The sequence below is a fragment of the Halichoerus grypus genome, chromosome 8, assembly GCF_964656455.1.
Source record: "Halichoerus grypus chromosome 8, mHalGry1.hap1.1, whole genome shotgun sequence".
Lineage (NCBI taxonomy): Eukaryota > Metazoa > Chordata > Mammalia > Carnivora > Phocidae > Halichoerus > Halichoerus grypus.
This window is the reverse complement of record NC_135719.1, coordinates 71426857-71449392: the sequence shown is the minus strand read 5'-3', so window position 1 is coordinate 71449392 and position 22536 is coordinate 71426857. Positions and strand designations below refer to the sequence as shown.

The window sequence follows — 22536 nt, the reverse complement described above, 5'->3', positions numbered from 1 at the left end:
ATTGATTTCCATGGAAATTGACAGGTGTCTGCAAAAAATCTATTCCTACTTCGAAACTTTAGGACTGCTCTTGACCACAATATCACATATAATCACATCTTTTTACATCCATTTAAATGCCGTTATCAGAAAATTTACATTTGAAGGGAAGTCACTTATTTACAAGTAATATGCAACATGTTCAACTAACCTCAACAGAAATGAGTATTGCTATCACTTATCATTTAAAGAGTACCTATCAGAAATACAGGTAATTCTCATGCTAGTGGACAAACGTTTTTACTAACCACTCATTTCAGTTCGTTGAACAAGTATGCCTAAATCTGCATATTTTGTACTTCAGACAAAATACAGGTAGAGAAATGTGCTGGGATTTGTTTTGCTTAGGGTTATCAGAAGGCACCATAGAGTTTAACTCCACGGAATTGTTTACCAGCAAGCAGGTCGGTGTTCCGAAGAAGAAAGCCATAGAACATATGCAACATAAGTCTCTTTCAAAATAATTTTTTATATAGGGAATAGACGGGAGTGCAAAACACATCAGTCATCAGTAACAAAACAGAATCTTTGTCCCTCGCTATTTGTAAACAGGAGCTCGGGCCAGCGCTCCGACCAGGCACCCAGGAGGTGAGGAATGATTGTTGGGCAGGGTTGTGCCCATCACGAAGCGTTCCGCAAGGGCTGCCCGGGAGGCGGACCTCCTCCTGTACCAGGCACGGTCCTCGGACCGAGACAAAGCCCTACGAGAACTCTTCTGCTTCCAGCTTGGGGGCTGGAGTCAACCGTCCCTGCTTAACTTCCCTGCAGTTATCCCCGCATTCTTAAACCCCACTACTCTCTCCACTTCGCCAGGCACCCCGAATCCACCGCGGCTCCCGCGGCCCCCGATCCCGTGGCCCCTCCGAGCCTGTGCGCTCCGGGAAGCCCACCCGGGCGGCGCCCCCGTAGGCGGCTTACCGAGCAGCGAGCCTATGAAGATGACGACCTGCACGGTGGTGGTGAACTGGCGGTACAGCTGAGCCTCGCCGAACTCCCCGAGCGCGCTGCGGTTGGCGCTCCCAGCCTCCGCGCCCGACGCGTTGCGCGGCTCGCTGGCGTTTCGGGAGATCCAGCTGCCGTTGTGCCCCATGTCGAGGAAGGGGTTCCGGCTCCACTCGTCGCCCGCCCGTCCGCCCACCACGGAGCCCCGCCTGGGTCGCTCCTGCCCCGGGTGCGGTGGAACACGCGGGCGCCTGGTGGAGTCCTGGAGAACCCGGGGCAGCCGCGGGTCCCCTCACCTCTCCACATCGCCAGCCCCGGCGCCTGGGAGGCGGGGAGGGAGGAGGGCGAGGCTGCGCCCCAAGCCGGTTCCCTCCTGGGTCCCCGTCAGCAGCCACATGGAGGCGGCACGGTCAGAGCCGGCAGAGCTGCGTCCGTCCCTCCTCCCGGGTAGACAGCGCGGCCAAGCCCACTCGGCAGAGATGGAAACACAGGAGGCATCTGATAGTCAAGGAGGTGCTCCCCGCTCCCGCCGCCCTCTTCAACCTCTGCTCCTTCCACCCCCCGAGGGCCGGGCCATCCCTCTCGAGTCCCCTCCGGCTGACGGGCTTGACCCCTCTCCTCAGGAGGACGAGAACATTTGGCTGATCAATCCTGATGGCTCTGAGGGGCTGGATGACGATGGGAAACCTGTGAAATGCCCAAGCCAAGTGACCGGAGCTCCGAGGGGACCCGGAGTCCCCGACGGCACCTACGGTCTGGGCGGAATGCCCTGAATCGCCCAACAGCCTCGCCCTCACGCGCCCGGCCGTCCCCCAGGACGCCGGCGCGGTCTCCTCTGGCCCAGCCCCTAGTCCGGGACTCCAACCTCCCGCCTCGGTGTCAGCGGCAAGAGACACCGTTCTGGAGCCCCTTTGCCTCTGCACGGCCTAGCGCCCCCTTTCCTGGCCCTGCTCCCGCCTTTGCTGCGGGGGGAGACGCTCGCGGACGCGCCGGGACAAGGGAGGACGCCCCTACAGGAGCAGGACACCATCTGCGCACCGCCGGACTACCCGCGCGCTCCAGGAGCAAGGGAAGGGAGCAGGCGAAGGGAGCGCTGCCGGAGGGGGGGTGGGGGGGGGCGGTGGTCACGTGATGCGCGCGGCTCCGCCCCCCACGCCGAGGGGGCCGAGGGGATGGCGCCATGTTGGCCGTTCCAAGCGCGACTGCCAAGGCTGGAGCGTGGGAGGTGCGGGGGTCCTGATTTGGCTGCAGTGGATGCGTTCAAAGCGCTTCCCCGGCTTCGCTTTATTTACTCCTGTGATTACTGCCCCTTATCTCTTGAGCAGGGGCTGCCTGAGAGGCTTATAATTACACTACAATGTCACCTGGGCAGGTATCCCAGTTTTTGGCCCCTCAGTGACGCCTTGGGTGTAGCTGAAGATGAAAGGTAAAATTTAGGAATACCGTGCACGGTTTCCTGGACCTTGTTACTGAGTCTCATTTCTAAAAGGTACACAGTACGGCCCAAGTCTGGTGCAATCTGAAGAATGAATACTTGGGGAGGGAGCAACTTCCTGCCAGCTGATGCAAAAAGTTGGGAAGCTGGGATAACCAAGTGAACAAGAAACAGTAAAGAGTAGCTGAGTAGTAAAAGGAACGTGTACTGCATCCAGAGAAAGGATCTGGAGAAAAGGAGAAATGAGAGGAAAAGACAACTAAAGATGTGCTGTTTTGAAGTTTTGGAAATTGGTTTCCTTTTAATTAGTGAAGGAGTTGGTAGAGGGCTTTAACATACTGACTGATAGCGTTAGGTTCCTGCATACTAACTCTTAAGAATTGAGTAGAATAACAGAATTTCTTGGGGCACCTGGTTGGCCCAGTCAGTAGGGCATGGGACTCTTCATCTTGGGCTTATGAGTTCCAGCCCCATGTTGGCTGTGGAGATTACTTTAAAAAAAAAAAAAATTACCAAAATTCTTGGTGGTCTCAAGGCTGATCCTGCTACAATGTGACTATTTCACTTACAGTGTGCAAGACATGAAGTCTTTAAAGAGCAAAAAAGCCCTCCATGTCTTGTACATTATTGGGTTTCACAATATCTGCACATAATAATCCTCCATGTAAGCAGTTACTTTAAACATTTCAGAGGCCATAAAAAGAGGAGAGGCAAAAATGATGTAGTTTTGGAATGTTGGTGGTGGTGGGGTCCAGAGCCCACTGCCAAGAATTCTTAAGATGGCTTCCACGCAAAAAAGGTGGTTTTATTAAAGCATGGGACAGGACCTTGGGCTGTTGCCCCAGAATTGTGAGGAGCAACTGATTATGTACTTTGAGGTTGGGGGAAGTAAAGGTAAAGGAAGTTCCAAAAGGATTTTCTTATGCTAAAGAAGACTCATAGGATACCCAAGGCCTTGCTATTGTCAAATGAAAGTTATTTTTCCCCTCTACCAGTGCTTTAACATTAAGACAGTTGGGAGGTTCCTGGAGGAACATTATACTCTGCCTGCCTCAAGTATTTGTCAATCTACATTTCCTTCTGCCTTTGTTTCCCACATCAAAATTACTGATCAATTGTGTATTTTTTTTAAAAAGCCATTTCTAGTAGTTAAAATTAGTTCTTAACATCCAAACATATTTTTCAAACCCCTTGCACTATAATCATTACAAAACAAAATGTAGTAGTCATTCAGCAACATCCAGCACGCTCCGGTAGAAAAGGCTGAAGAAGAATGTGTTTTGTAAATGAGTTGTTTAGTAGCAGTTGTAAAAATACCTCTTTACCTGCCACTCCCTATTCAAAACTACTAGGAAGAGGGGCGCCTGGGTGGCTCAGTCGTTAAGTGTCTGCCTTCGGCTCAGCTCATGATCCCAGGGTCCTGGGATCAAGCCCTGCATCGGGCTCCCTGCTCGGCGGGGACCCTGCTTCTCCCTCTCCCACTCCCCCGGCTTGTGTTCCCTTTCTAGCTGTCTTTCTGTGTCAAATAAATAAATAAAATCTTTAAAAAAACAAAAACTACTAGGAAGAGCTGGGATAAAGTTGTAGAAAAGAGGGATGCCTGGGTGGCTCGATGAGTTAAGTGTCTGCCTTTGGCTCAGGTCCCACATCTGGCTCCTTGCTCTTTGGGGAGCCTGCTTCTCCCTCTGCCTGCCGCTCCCCCTGCTTATACACCACCCCCGACAAATAAATAAAATCTTTAAAAAAAAATACGTAGAGAAGGGTCAATTTTGTAGATGTAAAGGGTTTAGTAAAGCAAGAAACCTCTCATTTTTTTATTCTGAAAAGATACCAGTAAATTCTCTATAACCCCTAGATTGGTATTGTAACCAAACTAACCTGAGTTAGCTCGTTGGTGAGTCACAGGAACTGATGTGGGAAACAAAGGCAGAAGAAAAATTATTAAATTCCCTTACTACTTACAGCCCATGGATAAGTCCTTGAAACAGGCAGAGTGACCTTCTGACTTTGCTAAGGGTAAAAGGCAATCCTAGCCCCACCCCTCCCTAGAATCCTGTAAGTCTACTTTAACATATAAAAATTCCTTTAAAAATGTCCTTATCTCTAAACCCCCCAAGATAGTGTTGGCAATCACCCCCCAGGCATATGGCCCCTGATATACATCTGAAAGGTCTCATGACTAAGGTTTTATTAGTCGGTAATAAATGACGTTTTCCCAATAATTAGCTAGCCCCCTCAAGGTCCTGGAAAACTTGCTTCCAAATTCCTTAGAGACTTATGCTATCCCTAACCCCCTCCCAACTTGAAAGTATATAATGGTCCACTCCTCATAATCCCGGTACAGCTCTTTCTGCCCACAGGTCCTGTCCCTGTGCTTTAATAAAACCACCTTTTTGCACAAAAATGTTTCAAGAATTCTTTCTTGGCTGTCAGCTTCGAACCCTAAGGTTCTTTCCTACATCAGGAACTACACCAGGTGAGTTGTCCCACAAAGGAAACTTTATTTGCAGTAAATAAGGAGATCATGGGGAATAACTTCCAAAGCCATGACTCCCAAGCAAGGAAGAATGGGATCCTTTTATTTAGGGTTAGGATGAATATTTAGATAAGGGAGCCTTAGTGTTATATGTAGAGGTGGGCATAAGATCTCACATGCACCTTGAGGAAACATACCTATACATACATTGTATGTTATGTAAATGAGGCTTGTGCTCCTCCTCGGGTGGAGATTTTAGTATTATAATGAGGTAAGGGTAAATAATAATAATAATAATGTAAGGGTAACTCTTGGTCACTCTGTGGGTCACATCATGGTCCGTTTGCGCAGGAATGAGACAGGGGTTAAGCTCAAACTGGTCTGGGTGGTCTAGACCAGCTCTCTATCACAGCAGTCAGTATTGCTTGAGGGGTAGTTTTGGTTTCCATCACAGGATGCTCTGTGTATAGGGTCTTTTGCCTGAGTTAAGAGCTTAAGGAAAACTATAGGACAAAGATTGGTGGGTACAAGCAGGTGAGCAGTAAAGATCAGCTCTTGGGATCTAGCTGATGACAGTGTTAGGGTGTAAGGTTAATAGAATTAAGAATTAACTTGAAGGATGCCTGGGTGGCTCAGTTGGTTGAGTTGGGTAGCTCAATTTGGGCTCAGGTCATGATCTCAAGGTCCTGAGATTGAGTCCTGCATCGGGTTCCGTGCTCGGCGAGGAGTCTGCTTGTGCCTCTCCTTCTGCTCCTTCTCTCTCTCTCTCTATAAATAAATAATCTGAAAGAAAAAGAGGAAGGAAGGAAGGGAGAAAGCAGAAAGGAAGAAAAGAAAGAAAGAAAAGAAAGAAAGAAAGGGAAAAAAAGAAAAAGAAAGAAAGAAAGAAATTAACTTGGGGCATCTGGCTGGCTCAGTCAGTGGAGCATGTGACTCTTGATCTTGGGGTTGTAAATTTGAGCCCTACATTGTGTGTAGATGATGAGGGAGCAGAAGGTAAACTGAGGACAAAGCATAAGCTGACACCCCACAACAACAACAACCCCCCCTCCCCCACCCCACTCCTGGGTGGGATAGGTGAGACATTCCTCCAGGAAATTCCCAAGGGTCTTAATGTTAATACTTTGCTTGCTAGAGGGAAAAACAACTTCAGCTTGCCAATAGCCCGGCCCAGTATCTTCTTTAGCATATGAATCTTCTTCAGCATATAAAAGTCCTTTTTGGACATCTCCCTTTTTCCTTACCTCCCCCAACTCCCAAGTACATAATCAGCCATTCCTTACAACACCAGTGCCGTAGCTCTTTCTGCCCCGGGGTCTTGTTCCCATACTTGAATAAAATCACCTTTTTGTACCAAAGTCATCTCAAGAATTCTTTCTTGGCCATGGGCTCCGGACCTCACTAACATTCCAAAACTACATCATAGAGATTACTTGATTACTTAAAAATAAACCCAGGTTCCCTGAGTGTGGCTGTGTGCTAAGACCTAGGTCCTTGTCTCACAGAGTCGAAGAATCAATCTCACAGACAAAGGAGAATGAGTAAAGCGATAGAAGTTTATTAAGCAGGGGCACCTGGGTGGTTCAGTTGGTTAAGCGTCTGCCTTCGGCTCAGGTCATGATCCCAGATTCCTGGGATCAAGCCCCACATCGGGCTCCCTGCTCAGCAGGGAGTCTGCTTCTCCCTCTCCCTCTGCCACCCCCCATGCTTGTGTGTGTTCTCTCTCTGTGTCAAAATCTAAAAAAAAAAAAATTATTAAGCAAGGATACAGAAAAAAAAACCTCAGGAGTGAGAGGGGGTCTGGACACGGTTACCAACATGAGCCTCCACTGGTAGTCTTTTATTTAGAACTGACCAAGGCGCTTATGTCCTTATCAAGTCTTATGATATCTTGGCTGGAGTAAGGACTGGTGATAATATCTTTAATGGCTTACTTCTTTTATTAGGGTCTGGTTATTCTTTGTTGGTCACAGGTGACCATCATAAAAAAGATACACACACATACAGGCCTAGGGCAGGGTGGTCTGGTTTGTTCCCTTATCTCTGGTTTCCTTACATCCCCGCATTTTTGGGATTTCTGTGAGCCTGATCCCAGAGCCCCTTATATCTCTCCCTACCTAGCTCCGCCTGTCCCTTACTTGTTTTCACCAAGTACAGGATAATTTGATTGATATAAGATATCGGATAGGATTTAAATATATGTTAAGTGTCTATGGTAGTGTTATTTATACTTGTCTGGTCATTGCAAACTTAGTAGACTAAAAAACAACAATCATTTATTTTGCTCACAGATATGCAATTTGGTCAAGGCTCAATGGCACAGCTTGTCTGCACCACATGACATAAGCTGGGGCAGCTCAAAATCAAGGCCAGGGTCTGGAATCTGAAGGCTTGTTCATTCACGTGTCTGTCAGTTGATGCTGGACTTCAGCTAGGACTGTGAGCTGGAATACCTATAGGTGGCCCTCCATGTGGAGGCTTCCTCACTGTCTGGCAGCTATGTTCCAAAAGTGAGCACTCCAAGAAATTTCCAAGAGGACAAGGTGTAGCTGGGGCACAGGGGTACAAAAGCACCTGGCTCCAGGGCTCCCAAACAAACAAGGTTCGCCCACTCGCCACTCACCAAATCCTAAGACAGAGAAATGAGTGGTGGTGAACCAAGAAAGGAATTTATTTCAGTGAGGCCAACACTAGGTATGCGCAGGTGGGCAGTGAGGGTCAGGTCAATCATTGTCTTGAAATCAATCACCTGCAGGGTCATGCTGGCTCAGGGCAGTCCTTATTGCTTGAGTAGTAGTTTCAGTTTCTGTCAGGGGATGCTCTGCCCACAGGGTCCTTTGCCTGAGTGAAGAAATAAGCTAGAAAGGAGAACCTATTTAGGAAGTTTGACGTCAACATGGGGGTAGTTGAAGTGGAGCAGTTATATTGACTTCTGTGGCCTAATCTCAGAAGTCACATAGGATCAGTTCAACTATTTGTTGAAGCAGTCCCAAAAAACACCACATTTATGGGGAAAGTACATAGACTGTACTTCTAAATGGGCGAAGTGGCAGTTATATTGTAAGGAGAGCATGTGGAATGAGAGATATTATAGTCATTTAAGGAAAATATAATCTGCTATAATGCCTATTTTACTTTTGTCCAAAAGAAAAAAAAAAAAACTCCACCAAAAGGCCCCATTTTAGATACCTTTTTTCCTGGAATTAAACCTGAAAAGTTGGGGAAAAAAATTAAGGGGCGCCTTGGTGGCTCAGTCGGTTAAGTGTCTGCCTTCGGCTCAGGTCACGATCCTGGGGTCCTGGGATAGAACCCTATGTTGGGCTCCCTGCTCCTCCCTGTTCCTCTGCCTGCCGCTCCCCCTGCTTGTGCTCTCTCTCTCAGTCAAATAAAGAAATAAAATCTTAAAAAAAAAAATTAATTGGAGTCTGCTCCAGTTACTTACCATGTATAGGTGTTATGTGTTTATGAGCTGGTCAATATTAATACCAGACAACAATCAGGTACACAGCCATGGCTGAAGGCAGGTGGTAGGACTACCAATCTACATTTATGTGCTAGTTAATTTTTACCCCAAAATTTCTGGAACTACAGTAAAAGGTAATGATGATGCAGACTGGCTGAGTCTGAGAACCCAGAGGGATTCCCACAGGACCAGCCAGGAGGATCCTGGGCTTCGTGCAGAATGGAAATCAAACACGAGCCAAAAGGAATTGTGAGCAGAGTTTATTGAAGATATATATAGAGAGAAGATACAAGTAGAATTTCTGGGAGACTCCTGAAAAGAGAGAGAGTCTTGTCTTTGATCGGGGTCTTTTTTGTTGTTGTTGTTGTTTAATTAAGGATGGTGGTCTGCTGTATGTATCCTCCCAGCCATACCAGGCCCTGGGCAAAACCACGACGAGTGCTCAAGCGTCCTCCATAAGTCACTTATGCCCTGGAGCTAGGGGTCTTGGCATCAAGGTGTAAGAAGACAGTGGTCTTGGAAAACTTTCATGATGACCTCACCCGGTCACCTTAGATGCTTTCTATTGTGCTGGAAGTCTCCAAAGTAATCATTAACTCCTTGACCTTTACAAGGAGGAAGTACAGTAAGGCATGTGTGAGGCGGGGTGCAGGTCCTAGTGAGAATAGTGGCAGCAAGGGGCACCTGGGTGGTGCAGTCTGTTGGGCGTCTGACTCGTGGTGTCAGCTCAGGTTGTGATCACAGCATCATGTGAGTCTGCTTAGGGTTCTCTCTCCCTCTCTCTTTGCCTGCCCACCCCCACCCCAACCCTGCTCATGCATGCTCTCTTTCCCTCTCTCTCTTAAATAAATAATTCTAAAAAAAAAAAAAAAAAAGGAGGGGCGCCTGGGTGGCTCTGTCAGTTGAGCATCTGCATTCGGCTTGGATCATGATCCTAGGGTCCTGGGATGGAGCCCCATGTTGGGCTCCCTGCTCAGCAGAAAGCCTGCTTCTCCCTCTCCCCGTTGTTCCTGCTTCCTTTCTCTCTCTCTCAAATAAATAAATAACATCTTTAAAAAAATAAAAAGAGTAGAGGTAGCAAAAAAAAAAAGCAGTCTTTTACGGGGTCCTTCAGTTTCCCTGTCTCAATGCGAAATGGGGTAGAAAATAAGCAACCTCTGGCTCTTAGAAAATGCTTTTACAAGTAACATTCCTCTCCCATAATGAATAATATAAGAAGGCATTCTCCCAATTTTAAAAACACCTGTGTTCCCAAAGTTTTTAAATCATTTTTTAGCACTCAAGGACCATTTTCTTATTGAAATAATAAACATGATGATAGGGTTCTCAAGGCAGAGTGGGAACAAAAAAAGGGAGTGAGATTCTCTGGAGATTAAGGACTCCCGGGGAGGTCCTACTTAGTCTTTCAGGTCTGCCTTCTTCACTCTCCACAGCATTTAAAAGAGCTACTCTTCTTTTTTTTTTTTTTTTTTTAAGATTTTATTTATTTATTTGACAGAGAGAGAGACACAGCGAGAGAGGGAACACAAGCAAGGCGAGTGGGGGAGGGAAAAGCAGGCTTCCCACTGAGCAGGGAGCCCGATGCAGGGCTCAATCCCAGGACCCTGGGATCATGATCTGAGCGGAAGGCAGACGCTTAACGACTGAGCCACCCAGGCACCCCAAGAGCTACTCTTCTTATGCTAGTAATTCACTCATTTAACAAAGGTTAATGCCTGTGTGCTGGGAAGGCAGGAATATAGCAGCACGGAATAGAACAGATTCTCATAGCTTTCTCCAATCACCTCTCTTAATCGTATACCTACTGGCATTTGCTTAGGGATTTTCCTTATTGTATCCATGGGAAAATAGATATGATGGTTAATTTTGTGTGTCAACTTGACTAAGCCATTTGGGTTGCACAGATATTTGGCCACACACTATTCTGGGTTTTTCTATGAAGGTATTTCTGGATGGAGATTAACATTTGAATCTGCAGGCTGAGAAAAGAAGATTCCCTTCCTTACTATGGGCAGGTTTCATCCAATTAGTTAAAGTCTGACTAAAACAAAAAGGTAATAGGTAATTTTAAAAAACCCTATTATCAGGTGCCTGGGTGGCTCAGATGGTTGGGCATCTGCCTTTGGCTTGTGTCGTGGCCCCAGGATCCTGGGATCGAGCCTGCTTCTCCCTCCCACTGCTTGTGCTCTCTCTCTCTCTCTCTGTGTCAAATAAATAAATAAAATCTTTAAAAAACAAAACAAAACAAAACTATTATCTTCTCTGTGTTTTCCTCTTATACTACTGTGGTGTAGTGACAGGCAAAATTTCCATATAGGTGCTAATATCAAGTCTTTCAATATTTATAGAATATAATAGGATTCATCTATGTTCAAAAGAAGTCCCAGATTCCAGCTTTCTTGGGCATTTATTAAAGAGCAGGAGGGGGGTGCCTGGGTGGCTCAGGGGGTTATGTGTCTGCCTTCGGCTCAGGTCATGATCCCAGGGTCCTGGGATGGAGCCCCGTGTTGGGCTCCCTGCTCAGCGGGAGGCCTGCTTCTCCCTCTCCCACTCCCCCTGCTTGTGTTCCCTCTCTCCCTGTGTCTCTCTCTGTCATATAAATAAATAAAATCTTAAAAAAAAAAAAAGCAGGAGGGGGCTTGGGTAGGGGGAAGAAGAAATGGAATAGGATTTAGGATAATTGCAAAACCCAAGGTGGGGGGAGTGAAGAGGAGCCTATGGGTTTTATTTCTTCCTTCCTTCTTTCCTTTCTCATTGAGGGTCTCCTCCTCCTCCTTCCTGTCCCCTACACCACACCCTCACATGCTCCTGTGTGGCCTCTCACTAAAGGCGAAGAGAAGACAAAAGCTGGAGAAATGGGAGTATTTTGCATTGGTAAGCCCAAGAAGCATGTTGAGGGAAGATGGGTCCTCATGACCCCGGTTACCTATCTGGAACAAGTGGTTCTATTTCCAAATGGCTATTTCTATGCCTATATAAGACACAGATAATGCAGATTTATTATGTAGCTATTATTAGCGTTCAACAATATGTTGTTCTCTTCTGCCAGATACACAGAAGACTTTTTCTCAGATGCCCTTGCAAGTGGGCAGGGTCATGTGATGATTATGACTAACAATATGTGGGCAAAAGTGACAAATTATTTCTGGGCTGTGGCAGTGTAAAGCTGTTTGCGATTCTCAAGTCTCTCTGCTGCTCGATCACTGTAATAGTGGAAGACGCCTTGGGTTGAACTGGAAGAGCTAAAACGTGGACTCAGAAGTAGACTATGTTTCTGAGTCACCATAGTGGATTGGGGTAGGAGGAAGGAAGTCCTGGTGAGCCACCCAGACCCGCCACAAATTTTGTATGAGCAAGAAATAAACCTTGATTTTACTAAACAACCAAGATTTTTGGAGCTACTCATTATCACAGCATAAACCAGACAATCCTGCCAGATATAATTATGAAAACTGGGGCCTGCATATTTAAGAAAGCACAGACTTGTGCTTGTTTCGGCAGCACGTATACTAGAATTGGAACGATACAGAGAAGATTAGCATGGCCCCTGCACAAGGATGACATGCACATTCGTGAAGCGTCCCATATTTCACACACACACACACACACACACACACACACACTTGACTTTATTTCTAGGGAATGGAAGGTATTGAGTCAGGAACTTTAAAAATCTTTGTGTGTATTGGTAGTGGCAATAGGATATCCTAGATCCTTGTAAAATAAAAATAGTGGCTGATAATAAAACCTCTGGGTATCTTTGAATAGAACTATTGGTCTTTTTCATGTCCAAAAACATACTGGCCTCTGATAAATTTATGTCATTTAAATGGCTTTTTTGGAGCATACTTAAGCTTAGTATAAGTGATAACCTATTTCTTTTTTTCCCAGAAACCAGATTGGCTCTTTACATTGGCAAACCTACCAACTCCCTCAAGATAAAAGATTCTAGTATAGTGGGCACAAAGGGGACAGCATGAATGTTGGAATCAGTTGTACCTGGGTTTGAATGCCTGCTCCACCAATTCCATTTGTGACACTGGGCAGTTACATGACCTTTCTTAGTTTCCTCCTTTACCAAATAGGGATAAAAATGTCTATTTGGGGGGGCATCTGGCTGGCTTGATCTCCAGGTCCTAAGTTCAAGCCCAACACTGGGTATAGAGATTTACTTAAAAAAAAAAAAAATGCCTATTTTGTAGGGTTATTTTGAGGACAATATAATATCAAAATAATGAAAACCTCTAGGGGTGCCTGGGTGGCTCAGTCATTAAGCATCTACCTTCGGCTCAGGTCATGGTCCCAGGGTCCTGGGATTGAGCCCCGCATTGGGGGAAGCCTGCTTCTCCCCCTCTCCCACTCCCCCTGCTTGTGTTCCCTATTTCACTATGTCTCTCTCTGTCAAATAAATAAAATCTTAAAAAAAAAAAAAGTAACTGTATAAGATCCATTTCTGTTTATTTAAACTTAAAGAAAACAAATATCAAAGGGGGAAAAAGTTTTACCTTTCAACAAAGAATTCTCTATATATTTAAATAAAATACTGCCTAACAAGCCTTGTATTTCAAAAAGTGTGTAAGAACTACTTAATTCGAAAAAAAAAAAAAAAAAAAAAAAGAACTACTTTATTTGCAATTAGCAAAGGACAACATGGCTTTTGGAAAATTTTACTTGAAGATTTAGAAATCCATTATTTAGCCTTTACATTACTGGGCTCAATATGTTTACCTTGTAGTTCTTAGTTTTTAGTTTTTACTATGTTAAATTACCATCAAAGCAATAATCTGTTTAAAAGATACTAACACTCGGGGCGCCTGGGTGGCTCAGTTGGTTGAGCGTCTGCCTTCGGCTCAGGTCATGATCCCAGGGTCCTGGGATCGAGCCCCACATTGGGCTCCCTGCTCAGCGGGGGGCCTGCTTCTCCCCCTCCCTCTGCTTCTCCCCCTGCTCATATTCTCTCTCTCTCTCTCTGTATCTCTGTGTCTCGAATGAATAAATTTTTAAAAAACCTTTAAAAAAAAAAGATACTAACACAGCCTTCTCATGTATTCCAAATTATCTCAATATGTGGATTGGGAAATGATATGAATCTATGAATGTATCTCCTAATTCAGTTCCCCAATTTGAAATAGTCCTTGCACCTGTGAATTGCTATTAAATTCATCAAGAATATTTAGGAGGTGTTGGGGTGCCTGAGTGGCTCAGTCGTTAAGCATCTGCCTTCAGCTCAGGTCATGATCCCGGGGTCCTGGGATCTAGCCCTGCATCCAGCTCCCTGCTCTGTGGGAAGCCTGCTTCTCCCTCTCCCACTCCCCCTGCTTGTGTTCCCTCTCTTGTTGTGTCTGTCAAATAAATAAAAAAAAAAATCTTAAAAAAAAAAAAGAATATTTAGGAAGTGCAAGGTTTAATTACTCCCCTCCCCCAGGTAGCCTCAATAGTCTTAACATATGAGCACATAAACACAGTGGTCATAAAACATGACTAGTTTTTTAATAGCAAATATGCCAAAATTAAAATACCACAAGTATTATCACCTTTAAAGGAATCACTTTGGGAAGTTATTTAGTTGTTGAAGAATATCATGATTTCTCAACATCTTTTTGTGACTCCAACATTTTTTTGTGACTTCAGAAGCTGGTACATTCTTTTCTATATCCCTGATCATAACAAATATGTTCTTTAAAAATAAATTTGATTTTTTTTTTGAAAGAGTCAAAAGTTACTTAGGACAAATTCTGATGAATTAAGTGATCAAGATAGTAATATCTTCTTTGCTAAAAGATGAGATATGATTATAAGATACTATTACTCATAGTCTTTTTTTTTTTTTAAAGATTTTATTTATTTATTTGACAGAGAGAGGCACAGCGAGAGAGGGAATACAAGCAGGGGGAGTGGGAGAGGGAGAAGCAGACTTCCCGCTGAGCAGGGAGCCCGATGCGGGGCTTGATCCCAGGACCCTGAGATCATGACCTGAGCCGAAGGCAGAGGCTTAACGACTGAGCCACACAGGCGCCCCACTATTACTCATAGTCTTGAGTTGGAATTAATGGCACAACTTTGGAATAAAAATATAAACTTATTCCAGAATTTATCTTGTTAAAACTTATTCCAGAATTTAAAGGATAAGATTCATTTGGGTATGTAAATGTGTAAATACACACAAATACCCACTATGTGCTGCAAAAGCCATTAAGTATTTTTTATTTCATACTTTCTTCAGCAGCAGGAGCTCTATTACCTCTCCTGCTTCTGGCTGCCAGGCCACAAAGCAGCAAGAACACATCAGTGCCTTTATCTCCTGGATGGAGAGGAGAAAGAAGGCAGAGCAGAAAATGTATTCAAAGAAGTAATGGCTGAAAAATTCCTATATTTGGCAAAAATCTAGAGATTTGAGAAGTTTAGTGACTTCTTAATAGGATAAATCCAGTGAAATCCACACAAGACAAATCATAGTCCTAGTCAAATTTCCAGACACTAAAAAAAAAAAAAAAAAAAAAATTCCTGAAAGTAGCCAAAGAGAGATACCACATTACCTGTAGGGTAAAAACAATAGATTTCCATTGAAACCATGTGGGCCAGAAGGAAGTGGCAAAACAGTTTTCAAGTACTGAAGGAAAAGAACTGTTGACCCAGAACTCTCCATCCAGGGAAAATAATCTTCAGGAATGAAGGGAAAGGGGATTGTGGTTTTTAAGATTTGGAGTACAACAGCCAATCTGGGAGTTTTTCCTTGGTAAGTTGAAGGTAAACAGTAAGATCAGGAGATATACTTTGGGGAAGCAGGGAGTACATGAGGGAGTAGAGACTCTTCCTTGGGGATTTGATCTAAGGGTTTAGAGAGGGGTTGGAGAATAAGAAAATCTTGGGGTATCCTGAAAAGTTCTTAGCCCCACTTACCAGTCTGGATGCTCCGAATGCTCGGAAGTTATCTCCCAGGGGCCACTTAAGGGCCAGTCTTTCCTTTGAAAGGTACAGTTTGTACATTCCAAGCCTGCTGAGCTGACCCTTTATTTGACATAGAGCAACCAAATGCAATGTGTGGACTTTGTTTGTATCTGAAAAAAGCCACTGTAAAACAAAACAAAACAACTTTTGTCTTCTAATAGCTTATTAAGTTATAATTGACATACAATAAATTGCATATACTCAAATTGTACTGTTTGATAAAATTTGATATATGCATACACCTGTGAAACCATCACCATAATCATTCCAATTTTAGTATATGTGCTGCCAAAGAGAGCCTACCATCACCACAATCAAAATTATGACCATATTCTTCAGCCCCAAGAGTTTCTTCTCGTCCCTCTGGAATCCCTCCCTCTGGCCTATCCCTGTCCTCCCTATCCCAGCTGATCACTTATATTCTATTACTAAGTTTGTATTCTTTAGAATTTTATATAAATGGAATCATATAAAAAAAATAAAAGGAATACTATAGGATGTACTCTTTTGTCTGGCTTCTTTCAGCATAATTATTTTGAGATTCATCTATTTTATTATTCCATGGATAGTGTATTTCTTTTTATTGCTGAATAGTATTCCATTGTACGGATATATCTCAATTTATTTTTACCTCAATTTTTCCATTACCTGATGATAAGCATTTTGGATTGTTTCCAGTTTGGGAATTAAGGTGTCATGAACATTCATATAAATTACTTTCATTACTCCAGGTTAAATACCTAAGAGTAGACTAGCTGTGTCATATATTTATGTAGGCATATATATTAACTATTTTTAAACTAAAACTGCATGAAAGAACCTTAATGTAAAACCTAAAACCATAGAACTTCTAGAAGAAAACAGGGAAAAATCTTTGTGATCTTGGGTTAGGCAAAAATTTCTTGGATATCACAACAAAACATGATTCATAGAAGAAAAAACTGAGGAACCGAATTTCTTCAAATTAACAACTATATGGGGGGAGGGGAGATTAAAAAAAAAAAGAACTATGTTCTTTGTGAAACACTGTTAAGAGAATGAAAAGGCAGGGTGCCTGGGTGGCTCAGATGGTTAAATGGCTGCCTTTGGCTCAGGTCAAGATGCCAGGGTCCTGGGATCAAGTCCCATGTCGGGCTCCTTGCTCAGCAGAGAGCCTTCTCCCTCTGCTTGCCTCTCCCCTGGCTTGTGCTCTCTCTCTCTCACATACACATAAATAAAACCTTAAAAAAAAAAAGTGAATGAAAAGGCAAGCCACAGACTGGGAGAAAATCTTTGTAAATCATACATCTGATAAAGGATTTACTTCCAGAATACATAAGGGATTCTCAAAACTTAATGATAAGAAAACAATTAATTCAATTTTTTAAATGGGCAGAAGATTTGAATAAACCAAAAATATACGAATGCCAAATAACCACATAAAAACATGTTCAACATCATTAATCATTAGGAAAATGTAAATTAAGACCCAGTGAAATATTACTACACATCTATTATGGTGTTTAAAATATAAAGGACTGGGTCACATGGGTGGCTCAGTTGGTTAAGCATCTGCCTTCAGCTCAGGTCATGATCCCGGGTCCTGGGATCAAGCCCCACATCGGGCTCCCTGCTCATTGGGGAGATTGCTTCTCCTTCTCCTGCTCTCCCTGCTTGTGCTCTCTCTCTCTCAAATAAATGAATAAAATCTTAAAAAAAAAAAAAAAAAAAAAATATATATATATATATATATATATATATATATATAAAGGACTGACAATACCAACTACTAGTAAGGGTATAGAATAACTAGAATTCTCATAAACTGGTGGGAATATAAAATGATACAACCACTTTGGAAAACAGTTTGTCAGTTTCTTTTATTGTGAAATTTTGACTTTGAAATATCTTCAAACTTACATAAAAGTTACAAGAATCATCCAAAGAACTTTCATACATCCTTCCACTAAATTCCCCAATAGTCTACATTCTACATTTGACTTAATCATAATCCCTCCCTCCATTTTCTGAATTATTTGGGAGCTAACTGCATGTTCTTATTACCCCTTAAGACAGCAGTGGAAATTTCCTATGGACAAGGACATTTTTCTAAATGACCACAGTACAACCATTAAAGTCAGGAAATGAACACTAATACAATACTGTCACCTAGTCCACAGACACCACCCCCCCTTCAAATCTTGCTGATTGTTTTGATTATGTCATTTATAGGTCCATCACCCAGTACAGATTTTAATTTAGACAAACTGAGAATTTTGAATATAGATGGGTATTAAATGATGTTAAACAATTGTTACATTTTTAAGCTGTAAGCATATTATGTTTGTAAAAAGTCTTTGACCTATTAGAGATACATATTTAAGTATTTATAGAAAAAAATGATGTTTGAGATTCTTTGAGATTCACTCCTACAGAGCTGGGGTGGAGGGTGAGAAATGAAATAAGACTGGCAAGATATCTATAACTGTTGAAGCTGGGTAATGAGTACAGGAGGGTTTATTTATTTTTATTTATTTATATGTTTATTTTTTAAGTAGAATCCACGTCCAGTGTGGGGCTTGAACTCACCAACCTCGAGATCCAGAGTCAGATGCTCTACTGACTGAGCCACCCAGGAGCCCCAAGTGTAGGAAGGTTTATTATAATATTTCTTCTACTTTGACATATGTTTCAAATTTTCTATAACTAAAGTTTTTAAATAAAAGACCAATGGAGAAGTTGAAAGATTTTAAAGATTGGAGTGAGATCCTATTTGTGATTTAGTAATATTATTCTGGCTGCAATAGGAAAAATGGCTTCAAATGGATCAAAAATGAAGACAGTGACTGTTTTTTGAGCTGTTAAGGTCATCCAGGGAAGAGATGATTGTGGTGTGAAGTAAGTTAGTGGTAATGGGATGGAGTGAAGTGGATAGATTGAAGAAATGGACTACCTGAATGTGAAAGTTGAGAGAAAAGGAATCCAGAACACCACTTCGTTGGCTTGGGCCAATGTAGGCAGAGTGGCACCATTTACCTAGATACAGATTGCGGGAAAAAGAACAGCTCCCAGGGGAAGGAAGGAGAAGACAGTTTGAAGAGGCCTTGGGTCAAACTAGTGCATTTGTGTTATCATATTATCTGGGCCAGATATCTCTGTTATCTGAGCCAGCACTGAGTGAATAGATGACAGCAAGATACTTAAGTAATCATTATTTAGCAAACAGTATAGGGGTAGGAGAGGTAGATAAAGGAAATGGCACTTGGAAAAATATGCTTGGAGGGGTGCCTGGGTGGTTCAGTTGTTAAGCGTCTGCCTTCGGCTCAGGTCATGATCCCAGGGTCCTGGGATCGAGCCCCACATCAGGCTCCCTGCTCAGCGGGAAGCCTGCTTCTCCCTCCCCCACTCCCCCTACTTGTGTTCCCTCTCTCACTGTGTCTCTGTCAAATAAATAAATAAAATCTTTAAAAAAAAAAAAAAGAAAAACATGCTTGGAGGGTGCCTGGGTGGCTCAGTCCGTTAAGCGTCTGCCTACAGCTCAGGTCATGATCCCAGAGTCCTGGGATCAAGTCTTGCATTGGGCTCTCTGCTCAGATCCCTCCCCACTGCTTATGCTCTCTGTCTCTCTCTCTCAAGCAAATAAAATTAAAAAAAAAAGAAAAGAAAAATATGCTTGGAGGCAGGATTATAACAGAAAGACCTAAATTCACATTAAGTAAACTGGGCATGGAACATAATTCTCTTCATGGAACTGTAGTGTTACAGGATTTCTTGTCTTTCAGTGCCTGTGGGTCTTGGTCACAACGCTTTGAAGAATGAAGAGGGAGACCAGATGAAGAGTGGTGGGTAGCCAAGCAAAGTTTATTGAGGGACAATAAAGTTTATTGAGCGATAGTACAAAGCTTCCCAACAGGAAAGGGACCAGAGAGGGTCGCCGATTTGGCATTTAGATCTAGGGGTTTTTCTGGGATTGTTGGCAGGATGTTTTAATCTGATTAACCCTCCCTGCACCTGTCACCCAATCAGGTTTTTGTCATCTACCTATCACTTGGGAAAGGGTGGAGGGCTCCTTCCAGGGTGGTGTAAAATCCTTTTAAGGGTGGTTTCCTCTTAGGGCGGGGTCCTTCTCTCTGCCTGCCTTTCTTCCAACTCTCCTTCCTTAGCAGTTCAAAAAGATGGCTGAAGGAAAGGCATCTTTCAGTTGCACTTTTTTAAAAAAAATATATTTGTCAGAGAGAGCACAAGCAGGAGATAGCAGGCAGAGAGAGAAGCAGGCTCCCTGCTGAGCAAGGAGCCTGATGGAGGGCTCCATCCCAGGACCCTGGTATCATGCATGACCTGAGCCGAAGGCAGATGCTTAACTGACTGAGCCACCCAGGCATCCCAATATTTTAAAGTTGAAATTGTAAGGTGATAATGAAGATTCTTAAAGGTGGGAATGTAGGGACAAAGGGCAGGTGAATCCATCCTTAAAGGGATGAGTTTGGGGGCACAAAGCTGAGAGGACGCGGAGTAAAGGTCACTTTACTCCTAGTAGTCTTGAGGGAAGGTTCAAGGTTAGAACCTAAGTTGAGTTGAAAACCCATCAAAGTCTGCCCTTTGAGTTTCCTCTCCCTATGGTGCTGGAGTAAAGAAGTTCCAGGCATTTCGTGAAAACATCCGGCGTTATCATTCCATTTTGACTGATTTATTTTCCCACGTTCTTGCAGATTTCTTTGCTCTGGCTCTCCCGCAAAAAATAAGCAAGGCCATATCCTGGCCTCTTTCCCTTGCTTCCGCTAGCTGGTCCTCCCGCTGCTGAAGCCAATTCTGGGCGCTGTGCCCAGCCCCGGGTACGCCCCCGGCGCGGAGCCCCGCCCTGGCGCGCAGCTCCCACCCACGGACCTGCCCCCGGCGCGGAGCCCCGCCCACGGGCCTGTCTGGAGAGCGGAGCGGAGCCCAGCCCTGGAGCCCGCCGGGTGCCCATCACCGCCACCACAAGGCCGCCCGGCTTGGGCCACCGCGTCGCCATGGCTGGGGGCCGTGGGGCCCCCGGGCGCGGCCGAGACGAGCCGCCGGAGAGCTACCCGCAGCGGCAGGAGCATGAGCTGCAGGCTCTGGAGGCCATCTACGGCGCCGACTTCCAGGACCTGCGACCGGACGCGTGCAAATCGGTAGGAACGTGGCTGGTCCGGGCGGTGCTGGGGTGTTGCGGCCCAGTCTTTCCTCTGCGCGACTTCCCCCGGCCAGGCCAGGCCTGGCCTCGCCGACACGGAGCCACCGGCCCTTTTTACGATTCTTCAGCCCTTTAGTCCCTCCCGATTCCACCCACGCTTACTTTTTGTCCTTGCACCCGCTCGCCGGGGTCTTCAGAACCCCCACCTCGGCCGAATTCTCTCCCAGCCTCTTCTCCAGGTCGGCTCCTCTGCCCTACCTCACGCTTCTCATTTCCACTGATAGGCCGTAGCATTCCTGCCTCCTTCCAGTCTTGCCCTTTTTCCCCCCGGCTGAAAGCCCTTGAGTTTGATACAACAGTGCATCATAGAGATCCGTTGCAACTTTATTCTGGCGACGCTTGGAGGCGCTTGCACAGACCTTGCTGATCCCCCCTCCCCCCCAATCACTATTCCCTTCAAGTCTCACCCTCCCTTGTGTGCAGAACTATAAACCGTGTAAACCCCACTGTACTCCCCAGGCGTCCTCACTGTTTTCGGGCCTGGAACAACTTCCTTTAAGGCACTTACAGCGTACAGAATACATTCATCTTCGTCGTAATGGAGGAGTGCGCTGAATTTAGACCTTTGTTTTTTTTTTTAAGGTTTTATTTATTTGACAGAGAGAAAGACAGCTAGAGAGGGAACACAAGCAGGGGGAGTGGGAGAGGGAGAAGCAGGCTCCCGGAGGAGCAGGGAGCCTGATGCGGGGCTCGATCCCAGGACCCTGGGATCATGACCTGAGCGGAAGGCAGACGCTTAACGACTGAGCCACCCAGGCGCCCCGAGTTTAGACCTTTGAAATGGCATTTGGTTTAAAATATTATTTTCCCTTTTGTCTGGGAGTTAAGGCTCATTATAAGCAGCTGACACTGATGGTTTCTCCCCGATCCATGAAGAATTGTCTCTGAATATCATTTAAAAGGTAGTCTCTTCCTTCCCGGACTGTCATTCCTGCATTTCACAGCATCTGCCTGTATCCGGGATTTCCTTAACAGGATTTTCTGCAGCTGTCAGAGCAAAAACATTCTCCCTTTCACTCAAAGTGATTCTTCCTTCATTAAATATTTATTGTTCTAGGCATCAGGAATACCGTCCAGGACAAAACACATCAAACCTCTTGCCCTCGGGAAGCTTACTTTTCTAGTGCTTAATTTCAAAAGTTTTTTTTTTTTTTAACCTGAAGTAGTAAAAATGTAAATACTCCTCTTATACATCCTTATATTAAAAATAATATTACTTTTTGGTGATGTGGTAACTTGTCTTTCTAAACATCGAGAACCAGTAAGTAGGCCCATTAAGCAGCCAAAATGGGAGTCACAAAGTGTACCCATGGACTCAAGGCAAAGTCTGTAAGACCTCCTTCAGAGCCACTCTTTTGAAAAAAAAATATTTATTTATTTATTTATTTTATTTATTTATTTATTTATTTATTTAACAGAGAGAGAGTATAAACGGGGAGTGTCAGTCAGGGGGAGGGAGAAGCAGGCTCCTTGCTGAGCAGAGAGCCCAAATTGAGGCTCCATCCCAGAACCCCAGGATCATGACCTGAGCCGAAGGCGGACACTTAACCGACTGAGCCACCCAGGTGCCCCCAGAGCCACTTTTATTTGCTTTATACATGCTTAGCTATCTAGTTGTAAGGCTACGAAAAGACAGGAAAAAGGAGCTGCTGTACGTAGGGATATCAATAATCCCAGAATTTACAGTTGGTGACCTTTTCTAACAGAGATAGAAGATTAACAAAAACAAACAACTATAAATGGCAGGCAGAAGAATTCGAATAGCTGTCTGTGGTTCATAGCACAGGGTGAATAGCCTGAACACTTTTCATAGGCCTCATAGGCAAGTAACTGCTGGCCATTAACAATGAATCAGAGTGCAGTCATTCAGCAAGTACTTATTATCACTTGTGTGCCTGTCTTCCGGGAAAGAGTAGGTGGGTCCACAATCCTTTATCCAAAACCCTAGAGACCTGTCCGGTTTCAAAATTCAGAGGTGTTTGTGTTCAAGTTCATGTGTACACATTCCATAGCTTACCTAACACCTCAGGGGGCTGGTG

The 22536-nt window shown here is 44.3% G+C and overlaps 2 protein-coding genes, 1 long non-coding RNA gene and 1 other non-coding gene across 7 annotated transcripts in view; 2 read left to right on the top strand and 2 right to left on the bottom strand.

Annotated features, from left to right (window-relative positions):
* The window catches only part of GPR176 (G protein-coupled receptor 176), a 115264-nt gene extending 113198 nt beyond the window's left edge, over window positions 1-2066 (bottom strand). Inside the window, exon 1 of the mRNA XM_036110698.2 lies at window positions 958-2066. Coding sequence (XP_035966591.1) covers window positions 958-1129 — 172 coding nt within the window. The 5' untranslated portion in view covers window positions 1130-2066. The remainder of the gene's footprint in view (window positions 1-957) is intronic.
* A 4378-nt stretch (window positions 2067-6444) lies between these two features.
* On the bottom strand, window positions 6445-20865 carry LOC118547312 (uncharacterized). 2 transcript variants are annotated; one of them, XR_013440587.1, is made up of 4 exons: window positions 20600-20865; window positions 15256-15426; window positions 7516-7733; window positions 6445-6617 (listed from the first exon to the last, which is right to left on the bottom strand). It is a non-coding gene; the product is annotated as an uncharacterized LOC118547312 (long non-coding RNA). The 2 variants fall into 2 exon arrangements; XR_013440586.1 differs by lacking the exon at window positions 15256-15426.
* Window positions 11841-11947, top strand: LOC118547313 (U6 spliceosomal RNA). Its single transcript, XR_004923052.2, has one exon. It is a non-coding gene; the product is annotated as a U6 spliceosomal RNA (small nuclear RNA).
* Window positions 20197-22536, top strand: part of EIF2AK4 (eukaryotic translation initiation factor 2 alpha kinase 4) — a 106276-nt gene continuing 103936 nt past the window's right edge. Inside the window, exon 1 of one of the 3 annotated variants that reach the window (XM_036110694.2) lies at window positions 20197-20435. In XM_036110694.2, coding sequence (XP_035966587.1) covers window positions 20292-20435 — 144 coding nt within the window. In that variant the 5' untranslated portion in view covers window positions 20197-20291. The remainder of the gene's footprint in view (window positions 20436-22536) is intronic. The other 2 variants (XM_036110685.2, XM_036110689.2) reach the window with 2 other exon arrangements.